We start from the raw sequence: 26,857 nt of genomic DNA, 5'->3' as shown, positions 1-26,857 counted from the left end.
TTGATTTAGGCGAACTAAATGAGACCATAAAGTAAAGCTTCTGTGCTGAATACATGTCGTTTTTTTGTATCATTCGCGTTCTGCTTGCATACTTCTTTACCACGAGGGGTGGCTTTTGTAAGTAACCATTCCGTCAATTATGTCCCTAGACGTAAGGCAACAGAAGAAATATCAGGTCTCTCATGGACGGCGAGATTTTGCTTGTTCCTGATCCATCATACCACTCTGCTGCCATCTTGTTCTTGCGGCTACATATTCGAGCTAACGGGGATAACACGCAAGTTACATATGTCATCTACGCCACTAACTCCATGTAAATAAACAACATATGTACCCGTACAGGGGGCGTGTTGAAGCATTTGCTAATAACTCCGTTTAGCTCCGAGCTTAACAATCGTCCTCGGCCCGTTCCGGAGAGACTTTGTACGAAGAATTGAAGGAACGATATGGGACGATGACTATTCGTAGAGTATATGCAGAGAACAGCGAGATAGGTGCCCTATCCGCCAGTGCCTGGACTAAGTAGCTGTATCGAGATGATCTCCACTTCAGATGGGAACAAGTGGATATTTGGCCTATTGTAGAAGCGGAGATGTCGGAGGGTAGATATGTGGGGCATGATAGGGCGCCGGGATGGTCGATCAGCCCAGATGCTTGAAACCCGTTGGAGGATATTCCATTCTTACTCAACTGGTGTAATTGGCGACAGGCCACAGATGTCGCAAAAGAAAGAAGCAGAAATTTAAGTGCAGAATCCATATTCGTGACAAGGGCATGCAACTTTGGTTAAGATCCAACTAACGCCTTGCGAAAATTTTGTCGACGCAACTTCAGCTGCTCTGTGATGGTGAAGGCCATTGTCAGAACTGAGGAAGCAAATACGAGAATCCCTCGAGTGACGTCAAGGTTCGGAACAGCGTGGAAGCATTCCCTTCGGTCTGCTGTTCAAGCTTCTCTTGCCAGTCTCGCTAATTGGCCGGGTGCATATAAGGGTCCTTACCAATCTATACACTATTACCAAGTCGGGTTAGAGATTGACTTAAATAATCCCGATATGCTTCAGGGACCCTTCCGACGATACATAGGGAACCAATCACACGCCTGCGCCCGCGACTTCAGGTGTTTGCAGAAGTTACGAGTACGAGGACGATTCCCCAGAGCCGTCTCTTCCATGCAGGGCCCGTGTTATTTTCGAACCAGGACGAAAGTTACCATTCAGTCTCAATCTGTATGTACATTTATAATCAAATATCGAGAAGGACGTATATATAGTAAGTGGCTCTTCACTTCTTGGACCAAACCCAGAATCATCACTTCAACAACTTTTCAACACCACTGAACCTCACTTCAACATCTGATCCTTTCGAACATCTCACCAAACACACTCCTGCAAGCAAAGACATCATGCCTTCAGGAACTGTTCTTGTGAGTTCTCTTCATGGCATCTCTACATCACCCAAGTACTAATTCCCTTCAGTTGACCGGAGCCTCTGGCTTCCTAGGATCACACATTGCCGAACAACTTGTCGTCGCAGGATACACCGTCCGCGCGACATTCAGAACTGAGGAAAAAAGCAAGCGATTCCGATCATTCTTCAAAGACGCCCCCGTCGAAACAGTCGTGGTACCCGACATCACCGCTCCCAACGCGTACAAAGATGCCTCGCAGGGCGTCGACTACGTGATCCACTCTGCGTCCCCTTTCACTTTCAAAATCCAGGACATCCAGAAAGATCTCATCGACCCCGCGTTGCAGGGCACAAGAGGTGTCCTAGATCTGGCCAAGGCATCTCCCACCCTGAAACGAGTCGTCATCACTTCGTCCTTCGCAGCCGTCATCGACCCCTTCCAGGCCCCACGAAAAGGATACATATATTCTGGTGAGTAGCCACCCAATCTTTCTCGACGAGCCATAATCTAACGGAAACCCCACAGAGAAGGACTTCAACCCCGTGACCCACGAGCAAGGCCTCACAAACAACTTCCTAGGCTACCAAGCCAGCAAGACGCTCGCCGAGCGAGCAGCATGGGACTTCATCCAGTCCCTTGAGATGAAAGACCGACAGACGTCCCTCGTCACCATCTGCCCTCCCATGATCTTTGGCCCGGCCCACCCCTCCTCCGGCATCTCCCGCGACTCCCCCAACGAGTCGTCTGCCCAGATCCTCAACGCCATCCAGGGCCCCGAGGCACCCCCCACCCGGATGCCCGCCTTTGTAGACGTGCGGGACGTAGCCGCCGCGCACGTCGCCGCCCTCGACGAGACCAAGGTCGCGAGCGGGCGCAGCGAGAGGTTCCTGGTGTGCGGAGGAAACTTCACATGGGACGCCGTGAGGAACATATACAACGGAAAGGACCCCAAGGACGCGAACTGGGACGACTCCACCAATTCGTATTCCGCGGACGTCAGCAAGGTGGAGACGGTATTGGGATCGAAGTGGACTTCGCTGGAGGATTGTATCAATGACAGTCTGGCGGCTCTTGGTGCCCAGAAGGCGTAGAGTCTGTGGAAGTTAACCATGTTGACGTTTAGTACGTGCTAACTTTCCTCTATGAATGTAGTCTAAATACTGTAAATCTATATAACAATTAACGACGCTCAATGGTCTTTTTTTAAGAAGTGGTGTATTTATTTGCTTCTCATGCTATTGCCATGGAACTCCTGACATCCCACTCTTGCTTTTTCAGGGGTATTATCATTGTTAGTTAGGTCAATTATAAATAATCTTTCCCCATCCCATTTCTAGCCCCTAAACACGCAACCTCCTTCAATCCCCACAACATCACCACGCTTAAAACGCCAGTAAAAATTACCAAATGGGTGGATATGTATATGCCCATAGCAGCAAGTATTTCATCGAGCTACACATCCCCCGGGGCGACCTGCGAGCAATCGTATATTCCGTAACTTTCATGTTTTTGTTTGTTGCGCGAACCGAACGGTGTATGTGGATGGTTAGTTAGTTGGTTGGATGGATAGATGTGCCATGTTTTGATTGGGTTCTTTGTGATACAAATATATAATGTATACAATGGAGGCTCGAAGGGTACTTTGTGGGGGAATTTTGGCCAAATGTTTTGACCTTCCTCACGGAAAGAAGTACATAGACACATGATATACAGGCACAACGAATGCCTCTAATAATTGATCACATAGTTGGCGCTCTGGGATAGGTTCTTGGATGCTCTCTCGATGCAATAAGTCCAATATCGACTCAGCAAAGGAGTGGTGATTCGAATGATGAAGTAAAAAAGTCATATCGTCAATGCGTCTGAACGCCAAAATAATGACACGTCTAGGTGTAAAAGAAAGCCTGACCCACCGGCCGGAGGATCACAAAAAAGACGAAACCCAGAGAGAATGAAATGAGAGCGTGTATATGTTGGACGACAAGAAGAGAGAAAACAAAAAATGAAGAAGAAGCCATTGAATGCTACGCTTTACCCGCATGTACATACTCCCCGTAACACGGAAAAAAGATGAATGACACCGTGTAGTAGTGAACGTGCAGCGGTAAATACAAGCCCCCATATACAAGAAACAAATGGACAGTGGTGAAAGAACAAGCCCATGTAGACTCCAGTGTTGTATGTCGAAACGCAGGAAAACATATGTCCTATACATCTTAGTTTCCATATCTCCATTCCTATTTCGCTTTGCGTTATTCGTTAAATCTGAGATCATGCGCCTAGTTCCTTGTTGGGAGCCAGCTCGTAGTTGTCTTCGTGGAGTCCTTTCAAGGCCTCCTCGCCGTCCGGTGTGAGATCTGGTTTGCCCACCGGGGTAAGAGCGCCAGTGAAGAAACGTGGCTGCCACTCTGTATTTGCAGCCTTTCGCTCGGCAGCCTTGCCTCTTTGGCGCTCTTCGATTTCCTGCTTGAGTGTTGTGGCGAGACCGTATTGCTTGCCGACAATGGCATTCGTGACGCCTTCCCAGAACTTGCGGGATTCGTTGGGAAGTTGTTGCTCGATGGGCGGGATGATCTTAGGGACGGGGTGAAGCGGGTTGAGGTCGATGAGGAGGATTTTCTCCTTCAGCACAAGTTAGTCAAATGACCCGGCTACTGTCTGCTGTGTGCGACTTACGGTTGCTTTGTTAAATGGCTGGCTCCCAAGGCTGTAGTAAACCTTGTCCTGCCAGCAGCCTTCTATTCTTGCCAAAATGTCCTTGTCGGGAACCTCCTTGATCTTGGTCTTGGTGTCATTTTCCGGGTCGTAGTTGAAGATGACACCCAGGACTTTGTTTTGCGATCTTCCTAGCCACCCCTCCTCGAGATATTCTAGAATGACCTTTATCTTCGTCTTCGCGCAGGTGACGTAGCAGGAATCGGCAACTGAGATGCTGAGCGAACCTACAGAAATGTCAATACGAAATCCTATGTTGAGTTTGGTTGATCCAACGAACCTCGGAGAAGTCCACCTAGGTAAGCTGCCGGATGCGTCAACTGGTATTCCTCGTTATCATGCTTCTGTAAGGTAATGAAAATGCCCAGATTGTGAGCACCAGCAATAACTCGAATGCTTGTTCCAGTGAACTTAGCGCTCAGCTGATCGAATCCTCGTGCGACGATGCCCTTCTCGGGACAATCGATGTAGAAAGCGGAGACTGGAGGATGGTGGGAGGTTTGTTCGGTAAGGTAGGAGATCTTGACGTTCCTTCCTACTACGCTGGCTGCGCTACTGGAAGGTTGCGAGTTTGGCTGGTGTTTTAGTGGTGGGGATGTGTCTTCAACCTCCCAATTACACTGACGGTGTAAGTCTAAGTCGCATTCTAGTGGTGTTGGAGTAACGTACTCTGAAAAACTCGCCGAGTGTTGAGTTGTAAGGTTTACAAGGCTTTCCCTTGACGTATTTCTGCCACCAAGTCAGAACCTGTAGTATCCATTTGTGAATCATGTGTACCGCGTACCAAATCTTTGGTGAACCAGAACCGTAGCGTCCCCAGCATGCGCCCTAGAGCCTCGTCTGAATCGCCAATGCTAAACAAAGTTAGCGATAGGAACATCAGAGCCCTGTACTTATTGTACCCACCTGATAAAGGTTTCAGGCCTATCCAAGTAATTCCAGTACTCTATACTCTTGTCAGATATTGTCCGAAATGTAACGCGGGGGAATTCGAAGCGGCGGTCGGAGGGCTACTGTATACGGCGGTGAACGTACCCAGATTCGGCGTGGGCTCCAACAGTTGGGCAGGAAGGGAGAATCGAACGGCGGCAAGATCAGCCACTCCTATGAATCTGTAGCACAATTGTGGTGTCAGTCTCGTGCGTGCTTTTGGTTGTAAAACGTGCAACGGAATGATAGCTTCGGAACAGGACGTAGCAGGTAGTGTTCACCTTCTCAGGACGCCCAGGAATGTTTTGAGCTTGGAACTATCGTCTGGAGGCTTCTCCACGACTGCATTTGCGGGTGTTGTAGCCCTAGAGGGGTCTGCTGAGTTGTTGGCAGAAGCCGAAGGAGAGGCGGTAGCAGCCGCCACCGGAGCGGGATTCGACGAGGCTTCCGCCATGTGGAGATAGGAGGATCTGGGGCTGTTGGTGAGTGTAAGGACAGTGTATGATAGAGATCGGAAAAGAAGGTTATGGTGACCGAGACAGTATATGGGGAGAGGGTCGAGGCGGTGTTGAGAAAAGTGTGGAGTTGTTGCGGGATGCGCTGCCGTCGGGCGGCTTGGCGTCTCTATGGAAGGGAAAAGCTCAAGTCTGACGTAGGTACGAGTAGTCTATGGTGGTGGATGGGGGAGTCGAGGGCATTCCGATAACAAGGTTCCTTATCGCGGTTTAGTGGCTACACAAGGAAGAAAAGAAGTCCCTGATTACTATTGTTATTATCTACTACAGTTACATGCGGGCAAAGGATGAGAATGACGACGGTGGTGAGAAGCTTATTATGTTTCCCATGCGAGGGGGGCAAATAATGTAGGGCCTTTTATCAATCCCATCGTTGCACTAGTGTTACTACGAGTACTCCGTACATGGAGTGAAGAGGCATGAGGGAAGGGAAGAATCCGAACCTTTTAGTTAAAACTACCACTGGATAGATGGCAGTTGTTGGATATGCACTCTCAAAGCAGATGAAAATAATACTACGAGTAGTACGGAGTATTTCCTGGCTGGTAACTATAATTATAAGTCCGAGTGACTGGGATGATCGAGAGCGGTGAAACTGTATCCAATCATCGAAACACGAACAGTCAGGGCCTCTCTTCATTGCCTACCAAGTAACTACCACATGTTACCTCGAATCTCAAAGTAGATTTAAATTCGTAACTCGTTCAGTCACTTGTACTTTCTTCGTAATGAATATTGAAACCTGTAGCTGTAGCTGTAGCTGTAGCTGTAGCTGTTGAAGCAAACATGGCTCTACTCCGTACTGAAACCCGATCTCTCCGTTTGGGTCCCCGCGTGGGATTGCGACATGTCGCCCATGTGGTTGCACCAACCAGTCACGTTGCCATCCACCAGTCCCATGGTATCATGGCATGTACCACCTAAAGACAGTCCTGACCCCATCTGCATCATGCGTGAGTATGTACTCCGTACAGTCTCCCCTCTATCAATGTAGATAGATAATGTGACAAAAGCCACTCGTCCACTAGGTACGTTCTCCGTAAGAAGATCCCGATAGGCATGATTGACCTCACCAAATTAAGCACGTTCGAGTCCTTGTCTCATTTGTCTCAAGCCATTTGGCACATGTTAATGCTATCAGTTGTGAGAAACACGCCATGTACCATGCATCTACCCGACAAATGTAAGAACAAGTGCAGAATGCCACATTTGTCTTAATCGTCCCACGCCTGCCAGCTGCCAATACGGCACGCGTTAGGCACGTCTGTCCATACTTTTACCTCGTACAACTCCTCCACCGGTCCGCTGGGTTTCGATAGTCGGTCTAGAACGAGCCAGAGATGCTTTCCATCCTGATCGTTGAGGCTGAGATCGAAACTCCCCGTACGAATAGTGAGCGAATCCGAGTGCTGTCCTCCTTCGCTCTGTACGACAATCCGTTTCTCGGGGCCGCGTCCCATTTCGACGCTCAGGAGCAACGGGCTCCGTGCCTGGAGGCCCAAGTCGTATGCTTGCGGGCTCCTGGCTCGTAAGAATTGAGCCACGATGCTGAACCTGGCAAGCCTATGGAGTTGTACCGGAGCGGCCAACCTGTCCATCTCAGGACCGAAGCAGGCCGGTTCGAGTCCATAATAGGGTATCAGGCCTGCGCCCTCCCGTGGTACTTGCTTCACCACTACTTCGCTGGTGCTATCGACTTGAAGAACAAATCCGCCACTCTTGCCGGCTTCAAAGAGCGAACAAATGATGGTATATACTCCTGGCTCAAGATCGCGTATCTCTGCAAATACTGCCTGGTCGCGATAACCGCCAGAGTCGGCAAGAATATCCCGAGTCTGTAGGCGGAAGAGTCGCTTCCCGTCGCCCATCGCAAGAGTGGCGTGCATTGGATGAGAATGGTCCACGCTTCGGAGAAGAATAGCGACAGAGCACCTACTTTTCACCTCGAGGGTATACTGTGGATTGTAGAAGTAGGTTGGTAGATCAACAGTCCCACCGACAGTTTGTTTGGTCCACTCGCCTTCGATCACCTTGCTGAAGCTATATCTCGAGATGACAGGTTCCAGAGATATCGCAGACCCGGAGAAGGCTGACAATGAAAACGAGTATGTCGAAGGCGGTAGCTCATCTTGCTCAACAACAACCGTGTAGGTTGAATTAGCATGGGCCCGCCATCGCAAGAGTGCCTGGGGTGTATTCACTTCCGGCGTGTGCTCCAGATACGACTCTTTCATGTATACTCGCTCGCCATTGCCGTCACAGACATACACGCTGATGTATCCTGGAAGCGGCTCATTGGTAGTATATTGCTGGGTTTGTAATTGATCGTCTCCCGCGGCCGCGTTCGAGTCAGGCTTGTTCTTTACGATGGCATCACGAACATGTCGCGACAACAGTAGCCAGACCTCATCTGTTTTCCTGACCGATACTGAGAATTGCGGGTTTCTAAACACGCAACGGCCGGACTTCCGTTGATGCTCAATGGGCCATTCGAAGTGAACATCTTGCCGATGAGAGAATAGGCCAGGGTTCCAGTTCAGATACAGACTCTCAAAGTGCCTGATAACATCGTGCAGGGATATCCAAAAGGTCGTAGGGTGCTTAGTTCCACTTGCGGTTTTGGTCCCGGCATCTGTCACCTGAGGCTGAAGTCCAGGAACTATTGAAGGAGCTCGGCCACGCCAGCCTTTGCCTTCGACCCACGGATTCTTCACAAGGAAAAATTGATCCTCTTCCGTTTCTTTCATATCGAGAATAGCGTAACTATGCTGACTTTCCAGCCCTAGATCTCGCTCTTGCCGTGAGGTGAGTTTGCCCGTCCCGGCCGTGACAAGCACGTCCCCGTACAGGAAGCCTTTGAACACTCGATTCCAGAGTTGATCAGGCACAGTGTCAGTCCTGAAGAAATGTTAGGGCAACTCACAGTACCGGCGTCCACACTTACTCCTGTAAATAGATCTGCTCAGGAATCCAGCCAGTAAGGGTCCACAGATCGTTACACGAATTGCTTCCTGGGAAGTCGTATCCGCCGCATACTTTAAGGTATGCCTTTTCTAACAATGCAGGCCAGGCAGTACTAGGGTTGTTCCGATCAATGACATGCAGTAAACGGTGCGAATTCGACAGTGGGAGACGGTCGTCTATCACCACTTTTCGCCAACATCCATTGACATTGAGGCGAAACATGTATTTGCCGTTCGGCGAATCAAGAGGCTCACCAGAGGCACTTGGCCAGATGATGTTAGCTAGCATCTGTATACGTCAGTCTAGTGATTTGAAATCAGAAAATAACGAACCTGGCTGTGGCCACGTGCATCTCGGGCGACAATAGCACACAAGCTAGCAACTACTGAACAATCTGTGGCAGCATCCTGTACCAGGTCGATAGAGGCTGAAGGCTCCGTCGAGTCAACGCCAATCCCGGCTGGACCGGTTGTAAACGATGGGGGTGGTAGTGCATCACGAGATCGTACCCACCCAGCAAAGAGCTCCTGCTGATGCGGTGAAAGATTCAGGGTGGGAGAATCGCTGCCGATGGTGTTAGCTGCATAAGGCAAGAAAAAGGACTTGAAAGTTACATAAATGGAGCTCCCGAATGAGCAAAGTCTGACGTGGCAGGCGGTTTTTCCCATGGAGGGAACTTAAAACCGTTCACGGCCGATGCTTGCCAGATAATTATAGTCTCTCGTTTTGATAGTTTCCGCGTTGATGCGGGAGCAGGTAACTGCTTGACGCGAAGCACCTTCGTGAGTGGGACATCCGTATTGTTTGGATAAGTCGTGAGCTGTGCTGTTTGGCTGGTAGAAGCTGGATCCATTCTTGACTGCGTATACCGTGATTGCTCATTACTTGTTCGTTGGTTTGTAGTGGTCGTTTTGGATGATCCTGATATATCCAGAGTTTGCATATTGTAGGTGGCAGAAGCAGTCAAATTAGTTATATTTCTGGATTCAGTAGAATTTTCGGCTCGATGCTTCTTGCTGGTTTCACTAAACGAGGCGATCTCCTGTCTTTCCTCTAGTTTTGATGCATTTCCTGGTGACGGGCGATTCTGAGCGGGCTGGGTGGTCGAAGTTGAGCAAGTAGCCTGTTGCGGTGCCCATTCCTCGGATTGTTTTACACGTTGGCCGAAATCCATGACTTCCCGGCATTGTTTCTTGAGATCTTGTCTCTCTGAATCTACCCTTGATACCTTCACGGCTTCCATGAGGCTCTCGGCTGCCTTGATTGCCCATTGGACTGCTTCATCGCGGGTTGTGGCAGTGTGCATCTGAGCCTGATATCTCTATGCGCGGTATGAGTAGGAGGTCTTGGAAAGGAATGAAAAGCAGACGTTCGACTACCATTCACGTCCAGGATTGGCATTGCTAGATAATACGTACGCTGGCAGCAGCTTTATGTGCTGCTAGCTCAAACTTCGCATCGGCCATGACTGCAGATGCTGTCCCCCGCCAGCGCGAGGAGATTCTTTGCGACCCTTTTCAATCAGAATGCGGCCAATTCAGAATTCAGATGTCACAGCTATTGAGCAGTACCGATAAAAATTGAAAGGTGAAAGTTGTTGATAATGAATTGATTCGATGTACTGTGCATCGTATTATCTCCTCTACTCCATTTCTGTTGGTCGATGTTGGTGGTGTATCTCTACCCCATTAGGCGGGGGAGGCTGAGCTCTGGTGAACACGTGCTTGGGCATAACCCTCAAGATGGAGAGGCTGTAGAAGATTATTGCTTCAATACATGCATGTACATTTTGATTGTTGATACGAATTATTCTGATCAGTGCCAATCAAGCGTGTGTTTCTTTATTCGAAGGGAGATTTTCAAATGTGAAAGATCGGTGTCGCATTTCGGCAGAGCTGAAAAGGGAAAAGGGCGATGGGATGACGTTTCCACGGACCTTCCGTGCTTGCTCTACGAACCTCGGGTGCTCGGCTACGTTCATCATATGGCTCTCTATTCTCCATCCTCCTTCGCGGAGAGAGAGCACGCTTGAGGCTTTCTGCCCGCTTTCCCACCCAGACTGATATTCTTCTTTTACTTTCTCTCGCTGTTCCTAACAATATCCTTTTCCCCGTTATCATCTCCAGTCATGAGATAGCGAGTCTCGGAGTTAATATATCCACCCAATAACCCCATACCACCTACCACCTCCGCTCCGCAATCGGTTCCTGATAATCCAAAGTCGTTCCTCCCACCGATCCCGATAGCCCGTACCTGTCGCGTGCTGTAATCATGGCCGGTCAATCCAAGGTGGATGCCCTACCTCCATGGGGTAGTGCGATTGCTGGCTCTGCTGGCGCTGTACTGGCGAATGCTTTGGTGTATCCATTGGACATGTAGGTCCTCCTTCGGCAGTTGCGCGTTACTCGGTAGCTTTTCCAAAGCTGCATAGACACCACAACACTGTACAGATTCTAACAAAAGTCACAGCGTCAAGACAAGGCTCCAAGTTCAAGTCAAGCGAGCGGCTTCTTCTGCCGACGGTAATCCTGCCGACGACGAACACTATACCTCAACCCTCGATGCGATTTCCAAGATAGTCAAGGCAGATGGTGTCCCGGGCCTTTATGCTGGCATGCCCGGAGCTCTTCTCGGTGTCGCCTCAACAAATTTTGCCTACTTCTATTGGTATACGGTTGTACGCACGCTCTACTTTGGCTATCGTAAATCTACTGCGCCCCCGGGCACCGCCATCGAGCTGTCCCTTGGAGCCGTTGCCGGAGCCGTCGCACAGCTGTTCACTATCCCTGTGGCAGTAGTAACCACTCGACAGCAGACGGTCAGCAAGCACGAGCGTAAGGGGTTGATCGAGACTGGCAAGGAGGTCGTAAACAGTGAGGATGGCTGGACAGGACTGTGGAGAGGACTTAAAGCCAGTCTTGTCCTTGTCGTGAATCCTGCGATCACATATGGTGCCTACCAGCGCCTGAGAGAAAATCTCTTCCCTGGCAAGAAGAACCTGAGGCCCGCCGAAGCGTTCCGTACGTCAGAAGCTATCCAAACAAGTTCTAATGCTAACGATATACAGTTCTCGGTGCTCTCTCCAAAGCTCTTGCGACTATTGCAACGCAGCCACTCATTGTAGCCAAGGTTGGCCTCCAATCGAAACCTCCGCCCGCGAGAAATGGAAAGCCATTTAAGACCTTCATCGAGGTTATGCAATATATCATTCAGCATGAAGGCCTTCTAGGCTTGTTCAAGGGAATTGGCCCTCAGATCTTGAAGGGCCTTTTGGTCCAAGGATTCTTGATGATGACCAAGGAGAGGTATGACTGATATTACTCCTCTTGAAACACAGCAGCTAACCACCGTGAACTAGGATGGAACTTGCATTTATCCTCCTTTTCCGATACTTCCGTCAAGTCCGCGCCGAACAGCTCAGGAAACTGGCTGATCTTGCTGCTGAGAAGGCTAAACAGGGCGGCCCGCTCCTTACCAAGTAAATGGTTCAGGAAACATCTATATCTGACTACTTATTGTACATTTTGCATTGCTTCTAGATACCTGTACACGATCTAGATTTCCGTTTCGATGTTACTGTATGGCGTTTTCACGACTGTTTACAGGAATCCGCGTCCACATAGGGGATTCTCTACATGAATAACATATCATCTCATTATCATGAGATGGATGGCTTTTTGGTTCACTATATGCCGAGCTTTTATCAACGTGACTTGGGTATTCTGTCTCTTGATCCATTGGCTCTAGAAGCGGTGAAATGATTCCGGTATTCTAGATGCAATAAGTCGGAAGTAGCTATCACACATGACAGCTGATTCATGTAGAGTTTGTATGTTGTGGCGTTTGTGAAGTGTGGCATTACTTTCAATGATAATTCGGAAACATATATACCTATCTGACGGTACATTTGGAAACATCAGGTCCAAACAACGTTTGCTAGCTACATGGTCTAATGCTTCTGATAAAGCACTGCGTTACCATTAGAGGCCATGGGCAATGTCACTCTAGTAACGATGGCTTTATTGCCCGGTAAGATACTGGGATAGTACTGACGTATTACTAGGATTGAAAGCTTTCGCTATGCGTATAGTCCATTAATTGAATTATTTACAGTAGTCCAAAGTCGAACTGTTCTGATCTTTTCATTCTGTTCAACCGAGCGCAAAATCCGTTCGGTAGATGATTGGCGTCGGTAGATCCGGCTAACCCCCGAAGCGTACTAGCGCCGCCCACCATGGCCCCCTCATCTTTTCGCGAATTTCACAATCGAACTTTTGTCTCTTCAACCTCATCTTCAATTGAGCAACGGGATCAGAAAAAGACTGACAACCTCCCGCGCTAGCCACGCGTGAGTATCGTCCTTCTGATCGGCTGCGTTCAGCCAGGCTAACGAATACTCCAGCAATTTACATATCACCGGGATAATCAGCTCCATCAACCGCCATGCCTCCCAAGATCGATCCCAACGAGGTCAAGGTCATCCACCTTGTACGACTTCTCCTCAAACCCGCGACTGCGAAAGAATCTGACTAACTGTTGAACAGCGTGCCACTGGTGGTGAAGTCGGTGCCTCCTCCGCACTCGCCCCCAAGATCGGTCCTCTTGGTCTCTCGCCCAAGAAGGTCGGTGAAGATATCGCCAAAGCCACCGGTGACTGGAAGGGTCTTCGCGTGACAGTGAAGCTCACCATCCAGAACCGTCAAGCCGCCGTCTCTGTCGTTCCCTCTGCCTCTTCCCTCGTCATCAAGGCCCTCAAGGAGCCCCCGCGTGACCGCAAGAAGGAGAAGAACATCAAGCACACCAAGAGCATCCCTCTTGATGAGATCATCAGCATTGCCCGCACCATGAGGTTCAAGTCCATGGCCAAGGACCTCAAGGGTACCGTCAAGGAGATCCTCGGAACTGCTTTCTCCACCGGCTGCCAGGTTGATGGCCGCTCGCCCAAGGCCGTCTCTGACGACATTGACTCTGGCGAGATCGAGAGTAAGCGGGAACCCAGATTCATAGAGAGATTACGAGCTAACGATTAATCCAGTCCCCGAGGAGTAAAATTTTCGATTGGGAAACGATGTATGAAGGCATATGACGGGCAATCCATGATATAGAGTACTATGTAGCTCAATGCGGAACATGTACTCAAATCCAAGGCGCATATTTCAGTGCATTGGTAGGATAGGCACCGCTTCGGCGTTGGGGGCTTTCGATACCACAAAAAGTATCTGGATTTTGACTTTGCATAAAGCAATGAACGCTCCGTGCCATGCTATCTTTGTGTGCTACCGTGAATGATAAATTGTTCACCGTGAAGTTACTGTGATTTTCGTTCGACCTATTAGCACGTGACCCATACGGAGCTCGTACTTCCGAGACCAAAGCTCCGCCTCCTAGAACAATTACGCATGCAACATCGATCACCATGGATCCATAACATATAATTTTTTTCCGACGATACCATGCGTCGGAAACATTCAGAAGAACTTCCACGGTTTGTGCCGGCTACGAGATCGCTAGCAACCCAATTCCGACGTCGTCACCTCATCTACATTCTCGTCGGATTGCTCTTCGTATACTGGCTGCTCCCCTCTAGACAGCCCTCCCAAGTCCACGATGACAATCGACCACCGCCTGTCAATTGGCACCGTTACGCCTACAGCCTCTACGCAACGGACAGCGCAACGCTATGCCACGCCGTTCTGATTTTCGACGCGCTCGCCAAGTTTGGAAGTAAAGCAGACCGTATACTTTTCTACCCCAAGCAATGGGACACAATAGTGTCGGGCCCGCGCGACCGCGACAGCCAGCTGCTCGTCATGGCGAGGGACGTCTACAAGGTCAAACTCGAACCGGTTGATCTTCTCACCGTTGAGGGTCGAGTCAAAGGTGTGTGCCATTGCATATCTCCAACCCTGCCCTTGCGTCGTGGCCGTTGAGGATTCTACCTACCGAAGCTAACCATTGGTGTTGTAATTCGCCTTACAGATTCATGGTCTGGAACCTGGGACAAGTCGGTCACTAAGTTCATGGCCTTTTCCCTTACCTACTACGATCGGGTGATCGCCCTTGATTCGGACCTCACGCTGCTGCAGTCCATCGACGAACTGTTCCTCCTCCCACCGACGCCGATGGCCATGCCGCGCGCATACTGGCAGGAAAAACCGGCGCCCCTGACGTCCTTCCTCATGGTTGTCAAGCCCGACCTGGCTGAGTTCGAACGCTTCAAGCGGACGATAACGAGCGGTGGGAAGCAGGCTGTGGTCGAGGCGCACAGGTTCGATATGGAGATTGCGAATGAGCGGTTCGAAGACAGCGCGATGGTGCTGCCGCACCGACCGTACGGCCTGCTCACGGGAGAGTTCCGCAGCATGAACCACAGCGCGTATCTGGGAGACCCGGACGAGGTGTGGGACGCAGAGAAGATCCGCAGCGAGGCGAAGCTCGTCCACTTCAGCGACTGGCCGCTCCCCAAGCCGTGGATCATGTGGCCACTCGAGGGTCTCGCAGAGGTGCAGCCGGACTGCGGCGGCAGCCACGAGGGGAGCTGTCCGGAGAGGAAGATCTGGAAGCACTTCTATGAGGACTTTCGCCATAGGCGTAAGGAAATTTGCAAATTGCTCAGCGTGCCTGCGCCGGACTGGTACAAGATCAAGGATGGATACCATCGTCCGAATGCCACAGCGGCGACGGAGGAGGGCACGACGCATGCAGCGTCAATTGAGGCTCAGGGAGAGGTCCGGGGCGAGAGCGAGGCAAAGGCCAGTGTAGAAGTGGCTTCGCACGATACTTGAATCACATATAACAGCATATAAACATAGAAATAAACATACGAAGATAGACTTCGACCCATGGATTAGCATCCGGCACGATTGACGCCGCGGACCACCACACCAGTTCTCTCTCACCTTCTCTTCGCTCACCGAGCCTCTATGGCGCAGAAATCCAGACTGGCTTGTCCCTCTCACCCTCTCTCAAGAAACATGAAACAGCTAACCACGGCGTTCAATGATGCAAACTTATTTTAGCAATCGTACACTCACCCTAAAGATCCAAGATCAGTTAGCCAAGCAGGCAGGCAGTCAGCCATTCCATTCGGCATTTTCCGCCATTGAAGGCGACGACGGTAAAAGATGGGTGCACATACCGCCCCCGAAAATACTGTTACAGATTGTAGATTGTAGATACCATCGTCGCAGGGGAAAAGGGACAGATTCTTGATATATAGGGGGAGGAGAATCCATGATTGCATAGAGGTGACGACGACAATGATGATGATGATTACTATGTATATGTATATCGATCATTGCATTGCTCGCTCTTTACGCCCCGTGCTCCTTACGTACGAAATGTGAGGTTCAATGGGTAGAGCGAAGGGTGGCGGTTCCGTGCAAGAGGAGCAAGATGACATGAGTGGGAACGAGTGGCTGACGATATTACGAGGTAGTTACCGCGTTTGTATGTGTCTTGTACATACACAAATATACACAAATACGTACCTAGGTTGCTGCTGGATGTGACAATAGGGCGGTGGTAGCTAACGGAACTAGACCGTTGGGCAATTGCAATAAGTATGTCTTTGGAGGTACCCACAGGCCGAACAAGCGCCCGGAGACTTTGAAAAAGGTACGATGTTTGTACATAGCGCGAAACGTTACCAAGTTGTTGTCTCCATAATTTTGTGGCGGGTGGGCGCGTATAGTGATATCCGACGGTGTTCTACATGACGAGTTTGGTGATGGATATTTGCATAGTGTTTAGGTTCTAGGGCCCTAGGTAGAGGTTGGAATAGACTAGGTTTGGGGGCTTGAAGCCTGCAGGTGGGCGTTTCCTGTGCCCCGTGGCAAAGCGTCGTCGATGAGGAACGAGGGCCCCGATCCCTGAGGGCGAAGGCCCCGGCAAGGGCTTGGGTGGCGTATAGCTTGTTGGTTATGGTATGTTCTTGACGCCGTTGGACTTTTTGGAAGAAGAAGAGTTACGAGGACCGATCGAATTGTAATAGGTAATTAGAGACAATAATGTGATAGTGGAGTCATTGAAGGGTTTCAAAGTCAACGATCCACGAGCAGTCTCTCTTTGCCTCAGGGGATTGAAGCTCTCTTCACTATTATTGGATCGTAAGTCCATTCCATTTCCAATAATGGTTGCGGAGGCCTGACCGGACATTGATCTCCAGTCGACTGGAAACCTGGACTGCAGAAACCGTTTGCTACGAGTAGATTTCAATCATTTATTTCTCTTTGCTTTCTCGCTTTCGAATGCGAGCCGAGGCGAAATGAAGCCATTTGTCGTCAGGTGGACTATGTCCTCCCTGCGAACATGCAGGCAGGCGAGCGGGCAAGCAAACAAGCAAGAAATTCGAAGACGCACTATCAGTCCGTGGGAGCGCCCGAGATGTACGGAGTATGCGAAGAGCAAAAGTTATCTAGCTACTATTTACTCCACAGATACAACTTGATCGTAGCTGTCACTCTTCTGCAGGCTGCGTGTAACCTTCGCGCAACCCATGGCGGCACGACAACCGTCAAGGTCTTGGGTGACAGCCGTTTGTCTTAGCATCTAACCGGGCTGACCTGCAGATGACCTACCACCTGGGTGCCGTAGATTCTTATAGCCCTTCCGTTTAGATCTAAGTAGTCAAGATGATGTATGATGCATGCTTGTAGATACGTATGCAAGTCTGCGGCCTTGTTTCTTCCCGGAAGCTGCGGAGGCCAACTTGAGGGTACGTAGTGTTGTAAGGTGGTCAGGTATGTAGCAAGCATCGCGCCCCGGCCGCATGTCCCGTTCATGCGCACCCTCGCACATAATGTGTAGATATAGATCGCACGAGACCATTCATCGTGGCCCGATGTAGGAGGTGGGCAGAGCGGACAGTGTTCTTGCTCATAGTGTTGAGGGGGTTACATTCCACCCTTCGCGATGAGATGGGAGAGTTGGGGAGTGTGGGAGTGTAGAGACAGTGGCATCCGTATTGCATCGAGTGGCGGCTATTGGGCGGGGTGTTGCATCTATACAGCCACCAGGCATGCGGACGACGGCATCATACAGACAAGACACGGCGAATCTGGGTAAATGTATGAAGTTATGAGGCTTCTGATAATCGTTACGATACGGCTTGCTTGGGGATGGTTGCAGTGCAGTGCAGTGCGGTGTGGTGCGGTGCGAACACTAAATCATAGCACAGCACGGCACGGCACAGTACTCGTACAGCAATCAAGTACTCCGTTACAACGAAAGGAACGACCAACAAAGCCTCCGATGAACCTTCATTTCCCCCACCTCACTCCCCCATCCCGGAGTCTTCATCTTAGTTCGTTCATCTTCATGCGGCTTACAACAACGTAGATCAAAAGGTGGGTGGTGGGTCTCGCAGCAAGGCTGAGTTCGTGTTCATTAGTGTCAGGGGGGCCAAGACTGACTTAGACTGTACCTCGAACTACCAGTAGGGTCACTACCTACACTTTGTATGTTGGATGTACCCATATGTCGGGGTTAGGCCAATTGCAAATCGCACTTCCATTGAAACATCTGAAACAATCCATGGATGTAACTAATGGGCCCCCCCCCTGTCGGGATAAAAGAAGATTCCCGGGCGGCGCGTGGCTTGATCATCCTCTGCAAGTCGCAGTAGCGCGTATGTACATGCGTTGTGATGCCCAGTGCAAGGTTTACCAATGTCACAAAATCGATAATTAGCATAGTGGCTAGTAACTTGCCTTGGGGGAGAGAACACTGTGTACGGTGGACTCTGCCTGGTGTATACTCGGCGTAATTTGCTCGGTGTCCTTCATTCGGGCGACTATGTTCGGTGTATGTAGCATGGGTGCAAAGGTTGGTCCCAGAGTCTGTCAATCTGTCTGTTTGTCAGTAGAAGTTATCAAACGTGATAGAAATGAGTGAGTATGGTTTGTTAGGTGAAATACCTACGAGGTATTGTTACTAAAATGATGCATGCTGGATTGAGCAATGCTCCTATCCAATAATGATGAGGTTATGGTGTTGATCTCTTCTCCCTTTGGGCCCCATGAAATGTCATTATTTTAAAAAAAGGTCCGGCTCCACTCCAACAATTACTTCATCAACGACGACAACAATAACACCCTGGCAAGTCCAAATCCTGCCCTGTCCTGTCCCTGTCCTGCATTGACATTCAACATCCTGGTAGTTAGGCACAGTGGCTAACTACTTGTACATATGTACATGATCTCCATACGTACCTCTGGTCTGTCTCTGTTCTGTCCCCGGTAACGTTCACTCGCCGTCACTCCATTACCAGGAACGGACACACTTCAAATATCACTTTTGCCCTGCCCCCTCCTCACCTCAATCCCTTCCACTCACTTCCGAAGTTGACTCTTCCTCCCTCCACCTCTTAACCTCTTCCTCCCCTCCTTCTCTTCCTCTCTTCTACTCTGTTCCACTCTCTCACCGGCTCTTCAACAAGACACTTGAGGACCATCACGCTCTTTTATTTCCTATCTACCGACGGCTCTTCATCCTCTATCACTGTATTCCAAATCCAATATACGCCATTAATCCGAAAGGAATCATTCAACTACAATGCGCACCTACATTCCGGCCATAGTGGCCACTGTGACAACTTTGTTTGCTGAGCAAGCTCTCGCCGTCAGTGTCAACCCTCTACCAAAACCTGCAAATATCACTTGGGGTACTTCGGGTCCTATTGCCATCAAGGGTCTCACCCTCGACGGCCCCGAGAATGACTTGTTGAACGGAGCCTTGAAACGAGCTTCAGATGCTATATTCGACTTGAAATGGGTTCCTGCTGCGATCGAGGCGCCTATTCGTTCCTTCGACCCCTTCCCTACCCCTTCTGCAACTGGAAAACCTTCTCGCAGGAGAAAAAGGCAGACTTATGGCAACACCACAACTTCGATCTCCAAGGTCAAGGTGGACATCGACAATCTACATGCCTTCCTTACTCATGGGGTAGATGAGTCCTACACTCTAGACATCGCTGCTGATACTCAAGAAATCGCAATCACCGCCAAAACCGTCTATGGTGCCTTGCATGCTCTCACCACTCTTCAGCAGATCGTCATCAGCGACAATGCCGGTGGCCTTATCGTTGAGCAACCCGTCTCCATCACGGACCGTCCCTTGTACCCTGTCCGTGGCATCATGGTCGATACCGGCCGTAACTACATCTCCAAGGAAAAGCTCTTTGAACAGATCGATGGCATGGCCCTCTCCAAGCTCAACATTCTGCATTGGCATATCGTCGACTCCCAATCCTGGCCTCTTGAAGTGAAGGCCTACCCCGACATGGTGAAAGGCGCGTATTCACCGCGCGAAGTCTACACTCATGCCGTCCTCAAAGAGGTGATTGCCTATGCGTCTGCACGCGGTATTCGAATCATCCCAGAGATAGATATGCCAGGCCACGCTAACATGGGCTGGCGTGAGGTCGACGAGAATATACTGGCTTGTCAGGACTCATGGTGGAGTAATGATGATTGGCCACTCCACACTGCGGTCGAGCCTAACCCTGGCCAGCTCGATCCTTTCAACAACAAGACCTACGAGGTCACAGGAAAAGTCTACAAGGAGATGGCTAACATTTTCCCCGACACCTGGTTCCACATTGGCGGTGACGAAATCCACTTGAACTGCTACAATTTCTCCGCTCCGGCACGTGAGTTCTTTGCTTCCGGGAAATCCATGCATGACCTATATCAAGTATGGGTCGACCGGGCGATCCCCAACTTCATCGCCCAAGCCAACCGCACCTTCGTCATGTGGGAGGATGTTATCATCTCGGAAACCAGCGCCGCCACTGGCCCTGTCCCCAAGGACATTGTCATCCAGGCCTGGAACAACGGCCTCGTGCATATCAAGAATCTGACCTCTCTCGGACATCGTGTTATCGTCTCCTCATCCGACTTCCTTTACCTCGATTGTGGCTTTGGAGGCTTCGTCCCTAACGATCACCGGTACAACGTCATGACCAACCCTAGCAACGACTCAACACCAAATTTCAACTGGGGAGGTGACGGTGGTTCTTGGTGCGCCCCGTACAAGACGTGGCAGCGCATCTACAACTACGACTTCACCAAGGGCTTGACCAAGGAAGAAGCCGCCCTGGTCCAGGGTGCCATTGCCCCCCTCTGGAGTGAGCAAGTCGATGATGTCGTCATCTCTAGCAAGCTCTGGCCTCGTGCTGCAGCACTTGCCGAGCTGGTCTGGTCCGGAAACCGCGACGAAAAGGGCCAGAAGAGGACGACGGAACTCACCCAAAGAATCCTGAACTTCAGGGAGTACCTCGTCGCGAACAAAGTCATGGCCTCTCCACTAGTACCCAAGTTCTGCCTTCAGCATCCCCACGAGTGTGACCTGAATTTGAACCAGACTATCATTCAGGACGAGAATGCGCCTCCCCCTGCTGCGTAAAAAGCAGCCAGTCCGAGTTCATGTTTGGAGCGATTTTTCCCTCGTCATACGACCATAAGCATCAGCATCATATCATATCATACAGGCTATGACTTCACTTATTTCCCATGTCTTTTCTACTTTTTTTCTTTTTCCTTCCTCGATTTCTTCGATGTCAATATTTGTATACCCAGATGAACCTTTTTACTTTTTGAAATGAAAATATTTGATCCTTCCATATGGAAAAGCATCTCACTTGCCTTATTGCTTGACCTTGATGTTCGGGATAAACATGTGATAAGCAATCACCTACTGAATTTGAATACCTTCCTGCATCTACTCTCCTGTGTGTGAGCAATTTCTTATTACGTGAGATCAGTGCACATCAATAATGTGAACTTCGGTAAAGATTCGACCCTACCCCTCGAGACCAAGTAATCGACTAGACACGTTTACGACCCATTATCGTCGCCACGAAAATTGAGCTTGTATTAGAACTGCTCAACATTCAAGTTCTCTTGTAGACCAAGTACCATGCTATGGCGGTTCATCCTTTACACACCCTCCCCTCTTCCATATGCACACACTCATATTGTAGTCTTTGTCGCCGCAGTCATGTTCATCGCGCTTGTCTGCGTAGGCTGTCGGTTTGTCGTTTTCGAAATCTGTGATAGCGGCGTGATGAATTCTCATCCTCGGTATATATTCGTAGTCAAGGAAGGAATCTGTAACTGACAGGAACGGATACGGTAGGAATTGGTTAGGAGAGAGGGAGGGTTGTGGGTACTGTCTAAGTTTGTCTACAGGTTGTTCATGTCGCCATCCTCGTCGTCGTTGACGTCGTTGTATTTGCAGAGCTTTCTTCCCGTATAGCCATAGACATGGCATTGCTAACAACATAGATGTGATGAATGAAGATTTGTAGCCAGGCGTATTCAAAAGTATGAATGCGTATAGGTACACCTACGGTTCATCTTTTCATGTCGTTTTTCATACCGACCGGTTGTTTCAATTCCCTTTCTACAATTCCTTCCGGCAATTAGGTCTTCAGAAGCGTAGAAATGCCCAGTCTCTTGTCTCTAGTGTTGCCGATGCTATGCGAAGCTGCATGCAAAAACATAGATATGTACCTGATAGATTCATGTTGAAGTGAGAGCCTGGCAGAAGTCGAGACTGTCTCCGTGGCGTTTGTATATGTATCCCCTATCCGTGGGTCTAGACATGAATGAAACCACACAAGTAACTAACAAGCAACTAAAAAGTACCGACATTGCTAAGTTTCGTCATTGTGAAGAGGGCGCATTAGTGCATTCCTCCTTCCCCAGACCTACGAGTACCTAGACCACATCACCACGATAATGCCAGATCCAGGCACCCCTAGATCCCTGTGCTTTGACATCGTCAACAATAGACCACCTGAATGCCCTAGTTTCCCGCCGTCAATACGTTTACCCTGCCCCCTCGCGGAATTATGACCGCACTGCACTACTGCACGGCATACCTACGCGCGTACGGGAACGAGCGAGCGAAGCGGAGCGGAGCGGAGCAGTTTAGAGTCAATGAATAGGGATGTTGGGATCGAAACGGACGAAAATAAACATCATCGTCGGATTGAAGACGAAATGTGGTGTTTCACGTGACGAGTTACCGTCGCAGGTCCGAGGTTCTCACCCTCAACTTGAGGTTCTTCAGGGATGCCCGGGGGATAACCCGGCGGGAAATGATTTAACAAAAACAATATGCAGGGAACAACAGCAATAGAGTTTAACTGATGCTAATGCATGAATCACCATGGACACGGAGAGGAGAATATTGGAAAGGTCCGATGAAGGTGAGGCATTTGAAAACATACAATTTGAGGAAGGCAATGGCATGCGAGGCGGTTTGTGCATCTTGCGCGGCGTCTGATGCCACGTGGAACGGATAATTGTTGTCGTCTGGAGAGATAACATAACCATGGGACTGAATGAGAGATACGAGTGCTTGGTATGCAGTGCTGTGGTGTAATCCACAGCTCAATACGGGGTTCGATGTAAACACAACTTCTTCATTCGAAGTTGCGATTATGCTCTGCGATTTGACTCTTGAGGCTAAAGGAAATGTTGGAATGGATATGTATTGACACTTTCTGGATTCCATTGATCCGACCTCCAAGGTGCTCTATCCTGCCCAGGTATGGATATTACTCGTAGGGCTTTGTAGCCGCAAGTACAGCGGAGGGGGTGGGGGTGAATGTCCCGCGTACAGTACAATACATCAAGCGTCCATACAGGCCACCAAGCGGATGTGGGGTCAACAGCGGAAGGTCGTCGATGGACGTGAGAAAGGGCCCCGCAAGCATAACCGTCCTTCCCGATTCCGCGCTGACTGCGCTTGTTACCTGTTGTGCAATACCAATCCAGACCGCCTCTACACATACCATCCTAGCATCTGACATACACAGTACTGTAGAGGCAATCAGATACTGATAAAAGAACCAACAGAAGTATCGGCTGGGATTGAACGGGCGGTATCTGACATGAGCCTCGCCGCAGATGACATGCAGGGCCCAATCCAGCCGCGAAGGACAGTCCGTCTATGGATGAGTTGTCGCCTACGCCGCAATAAAAACATAGATAGCAAGCTGCAGTCCACATCCTCCGCAATCCGCCAGCAATGTACGAATCCAAAGCGGCGTCTATCCGATAAACGACCAGGACGGATTAGGGATGACAACAGTGTGAAGAGGCGCTTCGGACGGTTGTCATTGGGTCTGGGTGGGAGGCCCGGCGTAAGCACGCACGCTTCCCCCGTAATTCAGAGAGGAGCCGTCTTTGCGGCGCCTGCCGTGTGACTGCAGACTGGGGGTGGAGAACCTTTTATCCACAGTCTGGGGTCGTGATATTGGACTTCCTCGTCTATTAGAAGGACGAGGGGAGGAGAGTCTTCTGGGTAAACGTGAACCAGATTACGCCCGCCACTTGGCCGAAGAACCCTGAAGCATAGTCGCTGGAGGGAGCAGAGAGTGGTGGACGAACGTAGTTGAATTTAAAATGGTAATATCATTCATGTCTCTGGAATCCTTTCGCTACACAGAACAAGAGGTGTCATAAGTTGGCAAAGAGAATAATGGCAGTCGTCAGTTCGACGACAATAGTGAATGACTACCTACACAGTAGATCGATGAACGATCTGCCGACAAACGTGGCTGGGACGGCGTGTCTCTCGTCCCGTCATTGCCAAGGAGGTGGCGCTGATCTCTCGAGTCCTCGTTGCAAATGTTAGTGGATGTATTGGTAGTGTGCTACGAAGTTTATAGGGGAGTGTATGAGTAGGTGAGAAAATACATGGAGTCTCTCTCCTATTCACTAGCAAAATCCCTGCCTGCCAAGGGGCAAGTGACCCCGCCCGTTGACCATCCGCTCACTCCAACTCTTCCATCTCCATTCCAATCATCCAACCACAACCCACGAAACTTACCACAAACTCAAACTCGCCTCGCACTTACAGTCAATGCCCCAGTCCAAACTCCCTAGGACTCTCCATCCCATCCCAATATGCACCGCACACGAAAAAACCCTTGCACCCCCTTCCAAAGGACCATGTCAGGCCCAGGCGTTATCCTCATTAAGTTAAGTGGAGTAGAATGCAATGCTTGTGGCGCTTTTCCTTAAATGCAGAAGCTCCGTTCTTCGAAATCTTTTTTCTGCCCTCGTACAACTGCCGACCTTTCTTCCCAGCCCAGAGAAAGGACCGAACCTGTTTTCCGTGGTATTGGTTGAGTCCAATACTGCCAATTGCTGACGATCTGTGCCTCAATCCCTTGACAGGCAGTTCGTAACGGCACACCTTTTTTACCTTATATGTGGAGTTGCCCTTCCCCAGATTCGTTCTCGTAATACCCCAGATTCACGAGCTTGCTTGTATATCAAGACACGTTCGCGATATCCTCTTGCTCTGCAAAGGAAGGGTGCTTCCCATTTCGAACTACGAACTTCGAATCTTCAATCATAGGACTCATCTGACATTGGACTGAGCATCATGTCTGAGCAAGTCTTTGCGTCGAATGAGAAGAGCGAACAGGCTCTATGTTGGTAACCTGAGCATCCATTCATCATGTCGTGCACTAATGTTCCTAGACGAGTCAAATTCGGTGCCTGGCGAGGGTAGCGACCAGGCCTCCGATGGCTTTACCTGGACCGATGAAGAGGAAAAGGCAGTCCGATTAAAGTTGGACAAGTACATTATACCTTTGACGACCTTCCTCTATCTGCTATGTTTCCTCGACCGGTACGCAGTACCATGCCTACGCCAACTTTCGTCACATCAAGCTAACATTTACAAGTGCCAATGTTGGCAATGCTCGTATCCAGGGTATGGCTGATGAGCTCAAGCTTGTGGGATACCGCTTCAACTGGGTCACCTCCATCTTTTACATTGTCTACATGTTTGTTGAAGTACCAAGCAATATCCTGCTCAAGATTATTGGGCCGAAGTATTATCTACCGCTACTTGTCGTTGGCTTCGGTTTTGTGTCGCTTTGCTCCGCCTTCGTAACAAGCTACGGCGGGCTTTTGACGGCTCGAGCATTCTTGGGCGTCTTCGAAGGAGGCGTCATGCCGTAAGTGTTTAAGCAGTTTTTAATTCCCGGACTCTGCTGACATTGATATGAAGGGGAATCGCTTTCTTCATCACTTGCTTCTATAAGCGAGAGGAGCTTTTGCTCCGTGTAGGTATTTACGTTTCCGCTGCATCTCTCGCAGGTGCTTTTGGAGGCCTGTTGGCGACCGGGTACGTAACATTCAGCTCGCCGATCTTGATATGAACTAATGAGGATTGTCAGTCTCGCACGCATTCCGGAATGGGGCGTGGCAAGCATGCGAATCCACACCTGGCGCAATATTTTCTTCTTCGAAGGCCTCTTCACGGTGCTTGTTGGCCTGGGAGCACCTTTCCTCATGCCCACTCATCCTGCGGATACCTGGTTCCTCAACGAACGCGAACGCAGAATTGCGGCCGAGAGGCTGATCATGAAGAATGCGGGGTTGGAGAACGAAAAGGTTGAGTTACACCACATCAGCAGGTCTTTCTTCAACATCAACAACTACATCTGTGCCTTGGGTTTCTTTGCCATCAATATCACTGTACAAGGCATTTCGCTATTCATGGTAAGGTACTCCATAAGAAATCTCTGGACAGTTTCATTAACATCTGTAAAGCCCACTATTCTCAGGGATCTCGGCTGGACTGCTACCAAGGCCCAGCTTTACTCCGTCCCTCCCTACGTATGCGCTTGCTTGGTAGCCATCGCTGTCGCCTTCGTTTCCGACAAGACGAATCGTCGTGGTATTTATCTCGCTTGCTTCACATTCCTCGCTATCACCGGCTTTGCCATCATGAGGTGGGCAACCAACCCCAACATTCGATATATGGGCGTCTTCTTTATTACTCTTGGCGCTTTCCCCGGAGGCCCAGGGTTTTTATCTTGGGCTATGAACAACGCAAGTGGGCCAGCTGTTCGGGCTGTTTCCAGCGCTTATGTCGTCACTTTGGGCACAGCTGGAGGAATTGTAGCCACCTGGTAAGTTCTACACATCAATCAAATCAGTTGAGCATTTAACTCATCATCTTCATCTAGGACATACACGTTGAAAGATGCACCCAAATACCCGACGGGACACACTATCAACCTCGCTGGACAAATATTCGTCTGTCTACTTGCTACAGGAGGCATCCTATACTGCAAGTGGGAGAACAAGCAGCGCGACCTCGGCAGGCGTGATCATCGCCTCAATGGCTTGAATGAGGCACAGATCAAGGACTTGGGTTACAGGCACCCTCTTTTCCGCTACATCACTTAGGACTATACTCCCTTTGGTTTGTTATGTAGTCAGCTATCTTGGGATTTTCTTTCGAGCAAAAGCTAAGCTATTATGATACATCACCGCCAGTTTCCAAAT

At 49.8% G+C, this 26,857-nt stretch overlaps 10 protein-coding genes across 10 annotated transcripts; 7 read left to right on the top strand and 3 right to left on the bottom strand.

Moving 5' to 3' along the window:
- Positions 1–16: 16 nt before the first annotated feature.
- BU24DRAFT_426726 (uncharacterized protein) lies at positions 17–835 on the bottom strand. Its single transcript, XM_033529038.1, has one exon. The coding sequence runs from the start codon at positions 757–759 to the stop codon at positions 388–390; it is 372 nt and encodes a 123-aa protein (XP_033379980.1). The 5' UTR covers positions 760–835; the 3' UTR covers positions 17–387.
- Positions 836–1,254: 419 nt separating this feature from the next.
- BU24DRAFT_495781 (NAD(P)-binding protein) lies at positions 1,255–2,539 on the top strand. The gene is made up of 3 exons (XM_033534155.1): positions 1,255–1,425; positions 1,478–1,880; positions 1,936–2,539. The coding sequence occupies exons 1-3, from the start codon at positions 1,405–1,407 to the stop codon at positions 2,499–2,501; spliced, it is 990 nt and encodes a 329-aa protein (XP_033379979.1). The 5' UTR covers positions 1,255–1,404; the 3' UTR covers positions 2,502–2,539.
- Positions 2,540–3,681: 1,142 nt separating this feature from the next.
- BU24DRAFT_436026 (uncharacterized protein) lies at positions 3,682–5,509 on the bottom strand (the record flags this gene model as incomplete). Its single annotated transcript, XM_033530133.1, has 8 exons — positions 3,682–4,032; positions 4,087–4,352; positions 4,406–4,745; positions 4,795–4,854; positions 4,910–4,979; positions 5,032–5,071; positions 5,161–5,261; positions 5,337–5,509. 8 exons carry the CDS (start codon positions 5,507–5,509, stop codon positions 3,682–3,684), a joined length of 1,401 nt encoding a protein of 466 aa, XP_033379978.1.
- A 1,071-nt stretch (positions 5,510–6,580) lies between these two features.
- On the bottom strand, positions 6,581–10,190 carry BU24DRAFT_426719 (cysteine proteinase). Its single transcript, XM_033529037.1, has 5 exons — positions 9,953–10,190; positions 9,149–9,855; positions 8,867–9,098; positions 8,515–8,822; positions 6,581–8,468 (listed from the first exon to the last, which is right to left on the bottom strand). Exons 1-5 carry the CDS (start codon positions 9,998–10,000, stop codon positions 6,785–6,787), a joined length of 2,979 nt encoding a protein of 992 aa, XP_033379977.1. The 5' UTR covers positions 10,001–10,190; the 3' UTR covers positions 6,581–6,784.
- Positions 10,191–10,337: 147 nt separating this feature from the next.
- Positions 10,338–12,419, top strand: BU24DRAFT_376960 (peroxisomal membrane protein-like protein Pmp47). The gene is made up of 4 exons (XM_033524634.1): positions 10,338–10,909; positions 11,004–11,554; positions 11,602–11,839; positions 11,893–12,419. Exons 1-4 carry the CDS (start codon positions 10,806–10,808, stop codon positions 12,014–12,016), a joined length of 1,017 nt encoding a protein of 338 aa, XP_033379976.1. The 5' UTR covers positions 10,338–10,805; the 3' UTR covers positions 12,017–12,419.
- Positions 12,420–12,854: 435 nt separating this feature from the next.
- On the top strand, positions 12,855–13,808 carry BU24DRAFT_426717 (uncharacterized protein). The gene is made up of 3 exons (XM_033529036.1): positions 12,855–13,022; positions 13,079–13,517; positions 13,570–13,808. The coding sequence occupies exons 1-3, from the start codon at positions 12,978–12,980 to the stop codon at positions 13,581–13,583; spliced, it is 498 nt and encodes a 165-aa protein (XP_033379975.1). The 5' UTR covers positions 12,855–12,977; the 3' UTR covers positions 13,584–13,808.
- A 127-nt stretch (positions 13,809–13,935) lies between these two features.
- Positions 13,936–15,467, top strand: BU24DRAFT_426714 (glycosyltransferase family 8 protein). The gene is made up of 2 exons (XM_033529035.1): positions 13,936–14,414; positions 14,514–15,467. The coding sequence occupies exons 1-2, from the start codon at positions 13,988–13,990 to the stop codon at positions 15,317–15,319; spliced, it is 1,233 nt and encodes a 410-aa protein (XP_033379974.1). The 5' UTR covers positions 13,936–13,987; the 3' UTR covers positions 15,320–15,467.
- Positions 15,468–17,567: 2,100 nt separating this feature from the next.
- BU24DRAFT_426709 (uncharacterized protein) lies at positions 17,568–17,887 on the top strand. The gene has a single exon (XM_033529034.1). The coding sequence runs from the start codon at positions 17,613–17,615 to the stop codon at positions 17,871–17,873; it is 261 nt and encodes an 86-aa protein (XP_033379973.1). The 5' UTR covers positions 17,568–17,612; the 3' UTR covers positions 17,874–17,887.
- Positions 17,888–18,619: 732 nt separating this feature from the next.
- On the top strand, positions 18,620–21,165 carry BU24DRAFT_426707 (glycoside hydrolase family 20 protein). The gene has a single exon (XM_033529033.1). It carries the CDS (start codon positions 19,089–19,091, stop codon positions 20,937–20,939), a length of 1,851 nt encoding a protein of 616 aa, XP_033379972.1. The 5' UTR covers positions 18,620–19,088; the 3' UTR covers positions 20,940–21,165.
- A 3,773-nt stretch (positions 21,166–24,938) lies between these two features.
- BU24DRAFT_466322 (MFS general substrate transporter) lies at positions 24,939–26,758 on the top strand (the record flags this gene model as incomplete). The annotated part of the gene is made up of 7 exons (XM_033532354.1): positions 24,939–24,987; positions 25,037–25,187; positions 25,243–25,518; positions 25,572–25,688; positions 25,741–26,065; positions 26,117–26,478; positions 26,536–26,758. The coding sequence occupies 7 exons, from the start codon at positions 24,939–24,941 to the stop codon at positions 26,756–26,758; spliced, it is 1,503 nt and encodes a 500-aa protein (XP_033379971.1).
- Between the last annotated feature and the right edge of the window lie 99 nt (positions 26,759–26,857).

This window comes from Aaosphaeria arxii (genome assembly GCF_010015735.1).
Source record: "Aaosphaeria arxii CBS 175.79 unplaced genomic scaffold BU24scaffold_9, whole genome shotgun sequence".
In the NCBI taxonomy this organism is placed as follows: domain Eukaryota; kingdom Fungi; phylum Ascomycota; class Dothideomycetes; order Pleosporales; genus Aaosphaeria; species Aaosphaeria arxii.
Note: the sequence above shows the minus strand (reverse complement) of the source record. Positions and strands in the feature narration are given on the sequence as shown.